Source organism: Propithecus coquereli, unplaced genomic scaffold (genome assembly GCF_000956105.1).
Source record: "Propithecus coquereli isolate 6110/MARCELLA unplaced genomic scaffold, Pcoq_1.0 Scaffold59, whole genome shotgun sequence".
NCBI classification, from domain to species: Eukaryota; Metazoa; Chordata; class Mammalia; order Primates; family Indriidae; genus Propithecus; species Propithecus coquereli.
In genome coordinates, this window is record NW_012151840.1 from 7,736,314 (window position 1) to 7,744,648 (window position 8,335).

General features: G+C 41.5%; 1 protein-coding gene across 1 annotated transcript in view; it reads left to right on the forward strand.

Moving 5' to 3' along the window:
* Positions 1 to 6,955, forward strand: part of LOC105821769 (neuroblastoma breakpoint family member 6-like protein) — a 16,117-nt gene extending 9,162 nt beyond the window's left edge. Inside the window, 6 exon segments of the mRNA XM_012658524.1 lie at positions 287 to 338; positions 1,113 to 1,181; positions 1,229 to 1,329; positions 2,849 to 2,956; positions 3,771 to 3,890; positions 6,945 to 6,955. Of these exon segments, the coding sequence (XP_012513978.1) occupies positions 287 to 338; positions 1,113 to 1,181; positions 1,229 to 1,329; positions 2,849 to 2,956; positions 3,771 to 3,890; positions 6,945 to 6,955 (461 nt within the window).
* The last annotated feature ends 1,380 nt before the right edge of the window (positions 6,956 to 8,335 follow it).

An 8,335-nucleotide genomic window follows, 5' to 3' on the forward strand; every position in this document is an offset into this window, starting at 1 on the left:
AAAAAAAAAAAAAAAAAAAAAAAATGACATTTCAAACTTTTCTCCCTGATCCAGGGAGGAGATGTCGTGATGATGACTCACTGCATCAGGAACGTCCTGTCCAGTGGGCTCAGGAAAGCTTGCCAGGCCACTTCTCTAAAGAACCTGAGACCTCCTGGAATAATTCTCTCATAGCATTCTGAACACACATGTAGTGTTAGGTCCCTGACAATATAGGCCCCAGGTTTGCACTGTGTGAAATGGAACCTTTAATTTCTTACTAGCTCTTTCTATTTTTGGTTTGCAGAAAATCATAATGGTAAGGTGGATGAAGACACACAAGAGCTATTGGCCCCCAGGTAACTCTGAATGCTGCAGGGACTGATAATGGAATGATGAAATCTAAAGAGGATTCTAGAAGCAAATGACAGAGAGGTCAAATGTCCCAGATCTAGGAAAAAACATAAACTACTGATTATACCTATTTTGTTCATTCATTATACAAGGATGTGTCCTTTTAAAAATGGTTGTCTGTTCTCTTTGCAGTTCTTGTATTAATTTTCATTTCCTAGTAATTCCTCAAGTTTAGTTAACTAGTCAGTCTGACCTAAAGGTAAATTAACCAGAGACCCCTGGTTTCCATATCTTAAAAACCTGTGTGTTTAAAAACCAAAGTGAGATCCCTATCTGGTTTCTGTACAGTTATCCTGAAGTATATTGGCAGATGTTTCCTAGATAGAAAAATTACCTTGAAAAATACCTTTTAAAAATATCAAATATTTAGAGAGAGGGGTCTAAAAAGCTGCAAAAGCCCTGGGAGGTTACATTGTCTTAGGAGCCAGTATTCAATGGACCACTTCATATAATATCAAATAAAATTTTTACACAGCATTTTGAAGCTGATATTATAGGTCTCTGTGTATCCTGTGTGTCATAAGTGGCTTTTAGAGTAGTTGTTGAGTCTACTTCTTCATCCATGTGCCATGAGGTCAGCACACTGAGCACCTGTCGCTCCCTCTTCTACTCCAATTCTAAGCATACTATACTCCCAGTCAGAAGTGGATTGTTTTGCTTCCTCTCCAGTAAGAGGGTCCCCTTGGTTTTTGGTGCCTCTTCCATGAGCTTCAGATCAGGACCAGCTGTGAAGCTGGGCTCCAGGTTGCCTTGGTTTAATCCCTTGTCTTGCCTACCCCAACAGGCTCAGCAGGGATGTCCAGGAGGCGGAGCTGAAGGACTCACTAGATGAACGGTATTTAACTCGCTTCCGCCGCCATGATTCCCATCAGCCTCCCAGCAGCAACACTTTCCTGTCTGATGCACAGGAAGCCCCCTCTGCTCTGGATGTAGCCAGTGAGTTCTCCCCTTATAACAAAAATAAGCTTCAAAAACTTTCCAGTAGTTTCTACATTCTACATGCTCACCACTACCATGAGAGATATCATCTCTGTAGGCAGGCCCTAAAGATTCACCTTGAAAAGATGATTAGGCTCTGGGATCAAGTCTCAAGTGCAGGTCCCTAGTGAGTCAGGTAATTTGTGTTGTTCCTAGTCCACACCTCACCTCAGTCACTCTGGCCCCCGTTGGCATATGCAAGCTGATGGGCTCAAGGCAGGTCACAGTGCAGAGTAGAGGGGTCATGGCAAACTCTCTGCCACCACTGCAGCACATGTACAGAATCCATCTGACAGACTTCCTTCTTTAAGATGGGACATCTTATCTTTCCTGAAATGTTCTTGATAATTATAATTCCTGAACAGTCTTTCTAAGCTTTTCTAGCTGTCCAAGAATGTTAGCAGTCTTGAGTATATTTTTGGAAGTGCAATAATCACGGTTTCTGGATTTCAAGTTCCAGTCTCTATCTCCTCTTGAGTGCTTGCCTCCCTATAAGGTACAGCTGAGTACCAGAACATCAGGTGATTTCACTGAAGACAAGACTGAGCTTGGTGACCCTTGGATAAATGGCCAGGGTTTCCATCCTTTGTGTAGCACCAAAGATTTTTTGGTGTGTAAGCCAGTCTAAACCAACAACAAGAATATCTGCTGTAGAAAAAGCTGAATCTAACAGCAATGCCACCAGCATTCCCCCTTCCCAAAAGAACTCCAAGGAAGCCAGTGGAACTTCCTCAGGTATGTAAGGGCCCCTGGCGATAGTGGCCTCGTTGGCATGTGTATAGATTAAAACTTTAACCTTTATCTCCTTTCCCTTACTTGACTGTTTGACTTTCCTTTGGGGACAAAAGTTTGGATTTTGTTAGGGGACTGTATGTCTTATAACTTCTTCTAGGCAAGAAAAAGACTGTATTATTTAATAATTCAAGTGAGGTTTTTTTGTAGTAATATAAACCACATTAGATTTGTCTTTCTACCTCTTTTTGCCAGTGGCGGATATAAGTATGTGCCTTTCATTACGAAATCATTCTCATTTCTGTTTCCAATTTCACCCTGAGGTGCAGACGAAGATCTTCATCATCTATTAAAGATGTTTGGGAGAGGTATTTAGAGGAGGAGAAGCTATTCTCTAGTACCTACAAGTCATCCCAGGGAGGTGGCCACACCTTTCCCAGTGCTAGACAAGCCGTACCTGGAGGCCTTCAGTGTTTTCCCACCTGCCATCAACCTCCCTTACACTTCCCATATCCCTGTGTGGGAGGCAGCCCTGTGGAGTTTGCTTAGCACTTGGCCTTCCTTTGTTAGAAAGCCTAAGAGCTCTTAAAGGAAGTTGCATAGTGTTCCCTGATGAGAGGATCAAGTTGGCAGAAAGAAGATTGATGAAAGGCAGGTATCTTGATGCGAGGCCCCTGGCTACCCCATTAGTGACAAGAATTCTTTATCTCCTATCTTATTCCATGTCCTGGTGGAATGGCTGCAGAAGATGAGATCCAGAACCTACAGCAGCACCTGAGGGAAACTCTTTTCATCAATGACTGCCTGCGAGAAAAGTTGGAATATCATCTCAGCATCTTTGACCAAAGAACTGGTAGGGGAGGCCCAAGTCGGCCTGCTTCTGGCAACATGTATCTTTCTAAGGGCATGTCGCCAGGAAAGAACTTTACAGATTTCAAGCACTTTGATATATCTTATTTCACTTATTTATCACAAATGGCCCAACTAGGGAGGTAGGGCAGGTACTATTATTCCTATTTTATAGGTGAATAAATAGGCTTAGATTTTATAAGTGACTAAATAGGCTTAAATAGAGACTTGTCCCAAGCATAAGCTATGCCTCCATCTGAGGGCCATCTGACATAAAAGACCACTCTTGTGATCCCTATGCTGTGTACTGGCTGTTGCTGTATACTGCCTGCTGTCTGTCTGCTTCTTATGTGATTATCATTCAATAGAACCCTGGTTTCTAAGCTCCTCATTCAGCAGAGTGAGGGTCTCCTCTGCTGCCGTCCTCATCCACCTCCCAATGTCTTGGTTACTCTTCATGGTCCCCAAGGTGGTTCTCCTCACCCCCTTAAATTGCTCTCACACAGAAGACATCATTCCATAACATCATACTGGACTCGAAGAACAGTGACCAGGGCCCTTCCCATACCAGAGCAGCAGCTATTTAATGGGAAAAGCCTCTTCATACTGCAGCCATTGGGTATGATAATGCATGTGTGAGTGTGCTGGCATTTATTAAAGATCATGTGAAAATTAAGCTTCTGTCCCATCACACTGAAGTCCCAGCCCTTGAGTCCCCACAATTTTTTCCCCAGACTGAGATAGAAAGGAAGGACATAAAGCATTCTCTTAAGCAAACATGTGTAACTTGCCTAAGTTGTAATTATTTCCTGGAACAGGATGCAACTCCAACCTCTACAGGCAGATACTAGATTCTGTTGCCCAGCTGTGTAATGAAAACAGAGTCCTCTGGGAAGAATACCAGAGACTTCCTGTTTGCCCGAATCGTACTTCCAGAGGTAAGTGGTGAAAGCCTACAACGTGAGCTCACTCTCAGATGGCTCCCTTCTCTTGCCACACCCAGCTATAGAAACAAAAGAGGATAGGGAGGCCAGAGCTGCCCAAAGCCTCATGACCCACAGTTCTCATATTCTCAATTCAGGTAGGGCTGCTTCCTAGGTGTCCACCTGTAAGCCCGCAGACCACCAGGCTTCAGGGATGAGTAGCTCTGGGAAATCCAACATTTAGGTCCAAAGCGCACTCCACTATTGCAAGCTGGAGATGAGAAGAACAAACTTAAAAGATGAAAAGATTTAAGAGAACAATTAATTATTTTAATTGAGTAAAATTTGCCAAGATTAGATAAACTTTCTCCTAGAGTGCTGAAAGAATAAGCATACACCACTTAGATTCTAAGTCAGTGGTCTTTGGGGAAGTATGGAGACCAAAAAGTGCCATGAGCCAAAAAAGAAACAAAAATCCCAATTTTTAAGCTGCTGAAAATAAATCACTAAAAAATTGAAATAAGTATAGTTGATGTTGGTCTCGGCAAAATGCAAATGTATTACATTCGAATTATAATATCTTAGTCAGCTTATTGTGCCCATCTCTTACTATTGAGAAGAAAAACCAAAACACAACAAAAATATCTTCGAACTGGCAAAAATGTTTATAAACCTGCAAAATATCTTCAGCCTATCCCCTAAACCCCAGACTTTGTATTTACTGAGCTCTTACTGTGTATAGTGCCCACCTCAAAATGCATCCCTGTACAAGTTCTGGTACGTATCAGCCAACATCACATGGGATTCCTTTTACCCTCTCACTCCTGTGGTTTGTTTTTGCTTCCAAGGACCCTTCTAAGTACGAATGTCCTCAGACTATTGGAGTCACTTTGCCTGATGGCTCAGAGAGCTGGAAGTACCTGTGAGTTTACCTATGATTGACAGGTGCAGGTGTACAGAAGCCCAGCTACTTGACTTCAGGGAGTTCTAGTGGTGATTCAGTTTGGGAAAAAAGAATCCAGAGGCCAACTTTGTAAAGACCCAGATAGATAGATGGAGGAAAATCTTTGCCTTGGAAGTCCAATTGAGAAAGAGAATGATTTACTTGAGACTGAGAAGGAAGGTGAAAATCTTTAGGTCTAATGGAAAAGAAGCCTATGGTAGAAGAGATAAACAAGGAGAATGGTAGGAAATAGGGCGTGTCTACTCAGTAGCTTTAAATCATGCTGTCATATGATAAGAACCTGATAAGATTTTTAACTAACACAAATGTCTGAACTCACATGTAGGCATTCTGATTTACATGGTTTCAGGTGGGTGTGGGACAGTAGTAGTCTTAAAATCTCCCAGGTGATTGTAACATGTGGCTAGAGATGAGGACCATCAGTCTCATAGAATCTGAGGTCACAGCACAGAAGTGTCCCAAATGTGCAGCTACTTCATAGAAAAGGATTAACAACAGGCATTGATGGACTTTGCCTTCCTCTCTCAATGTCTTGTTTGCATAGCATGGAAAAAGAGATGAGAAAAAGAGGTAGGATTGAATTGGATGGATTGAATCTATAAACTGTCTTGTGTAGAACAGAGTTTCTTAAACTTTTTTGACCATATGATACAGTAAGCAATACACAACCCTCTGTGACCCAGTATACAAACACACACACACACACACAAGACCCTACTATATGAAATGGGCCCTACTCAGTATTTAAATAAAATCTGTTGTAGTAAACAGTCCACTATATTGATTTTACAAGCCACTAATGGTTTAGAATTGCAATTTGAAAATTTTTGCCTTTGGTCAGCCTTTTTATTAAGCAAAATCCCAAAAGAGAGCTTTTAGATCTTATTCTCCTAATGAGAATATAATAGCAATAAGATATAAAACTTTAGGGAACAGCTTTTATATTTATATTTGCCTTCCCTACACTGGAATGAAATACCAAAAACAAAAAAAAAAAAAGCAAAAAAACCCAAAAATGTTTCCCTAATAGGTAATTTGGAAATAATTAGGTGATGGGGGAACACCTGGGAATGAGAAATTAGTACTTTTTCACTTTTCATTTAAGAACTTTATTAGTTTATCTACTGAAAATATTCCGAGAAATGCTCCTAAGGAGCAATCTGATGTGGAATTAACTTTGTAGAATGTTGGTCTTCGATGGGAGTAAATGGATCAGCCCAAGGTTTACTCCTTGCTCTTTATTTGCTAATTTCCTTTTTTCTCTTTATGATGATTCCTTCTCCCTACCCTACCTTATCTCTTTAGAAGAACATTTATGAAGAGTCTTTCTGTAAAGCCTTATTCCTGTCCTAGCCAAGGTGACCCAACAGTCTCTAGAGCCTACTAGCTTCCTCCAGATTGAAGCTTTCCCTCTAACTTCCCCTAAACTCTGTGATGTAGTAGAAAAGGTTTGAAGCCTGGATTCTAGTCTCAGGCTTGTCACCTACAGGTCATATGGCTTTAGCTAGTCCTTAGCCTCTTAATACCACTGTCTCTTCGTGGCCAGAAATGGAACTGTATTTGGATGGTTTGAGGGTCCTGCTGCCTTTCATGTTCTAGGGCACTTCTTTTGGCACCACCCTCCTATTTAAAAGGAATAGGGCATGGATTTAGAAGGGGGATTTCTCTGCAAAATATCTTCTCTTTTCTAAAACTAGCTGTTTCTTAATGTACATGTTTCAGGCACGAGGGTGGTGTGAAAGACCTTTATTTTTCTCCACAAGAATAGAGTGGAGAGTAAATTGAGGCTGGGGAGGAGGTGGTAGGGACTTGGCTAACTCGCCTGTAGCAACTTTGAGCAGGGCTATTAGCATCACGAGGTGGTGGGGCCCTGTGTCCTACTTTGCAGGCCAGCCAGTGTATTTCAGGAGACTTTCCTTCTAATCTGCTGGTACCACTATCTCCTTCCAGACTGTAGTTCACCACTAGAGCTTATCCACTTAGCCAAACTCAGTTTGCACCTGGCCCCTATCACCACTTAGCTCTCACTCCAGCGTCAGTTAGGTGTCAGCAAGACCCGGCAGAAGATTCTTGTTCAGTTGGTTTTGTTTTGTTTTCTGTTTCAGGTAACAACTAATGTTGGAAGTATGAAAAGTTCCCATTTAATTTCAACAAAGCTTAGTCACAAACCGTTCCTCAGTTGACGAGAAAAATGAAAATGACAGAACAAGTGAAAATCCAAATCTAAAAGCAAGAGGGCTCCACCTCTAAGAATCAAATTTTACAGCTATTCCAGATTTTTACTCCAAATGAATAGTTTGATTGCAGAAATCACAGCCCTTCAGCCTGCAAAGGTGATGACTTCCTAAGGGACCCAATGCCGAGATTCACAGATAATCTTGAAAGATCCTCCCTTTTCCTTCCCCACTCCCATCCTATGTACGACTGGAGTCTACAGTAGCTGGAGGAGAATAAGTCAGAATAATGCCCCTGCAGACTATTCATCAGCTCTTCAGTATATGTCCATTTTCCTTGAAGGATGGGGGTTTAGAAACCTCTGAGAATAAAGTTTATTTCGTACTCATTCTGTTGCCTATTGTTTTTCATACAAATCAAATTTATAAAGCTTTCTTTCTTCACTAAAAGCAGGAAACTCGATCATTAATATGTCCACTGCATGTATACCACAGAGTGATAGCAACCAGTTTGGGTGCACCGCTTTGTTCCAAGATAAGTGTTAGTGCTTGGTAGTGTGCCAAAAAACTACGTTGTGTCCCACATTCTGGGGAAAGGTAGGCAACAAATTCTGCCTCTGCAGGGTAGCAGTCACACACATATTCACTCCCGGGCAACCCAAGGAAGCAGTGATAGAATCTCCACCAAAGAATGATCTTCAGAGTTTACTGTTCACTCATGACCTGGAAAAATCTGGGTAGGCCAAATTTCCATCCTAAAGGTTTCTATAGGATCCACAGGTAGAGACAATATATCCTGAGGCGACACTCCTTTGGATTTCTTTGTCAGAAAATAAATTCTTCATACCTGTTGACTTGTCTTTTGCAATCAAATATAAAAGTGGGACATCTTATTCTGAAGCTTTGAGACATAGAAAGTAGCCTCGAACTTACCAGACTTCCAGGTGAAAAGGCTGATTCATGTAAGAAGGACAAGGAAGACACATCACCCATTCACTGAGTGAAAGGAGGAGCTCCCTCATATGAGTTTGTACAGCAGCCTAGTGACCTACATTTTCTTGTAGCAGGGAGTGCACTGAGGACTGTTACCCTCTTCTGCGAGGAGACCCACAGAGAGCCAATTTTTAGCCTAGAACTCAGCCAGCTCTTCATAGCCTCCCATGTTTTACATTTTCCTCCACAATTACTCACTTTGAAATATTTCAGACCTACAGAAAAGTTGAAAAACAATATTATGAGCACCTCCATACTGTTTATCTAAGTTCAACAATTAACATTTCACTGGGTTTTTTTCTCTGTCTACACATACCTACACACATTCA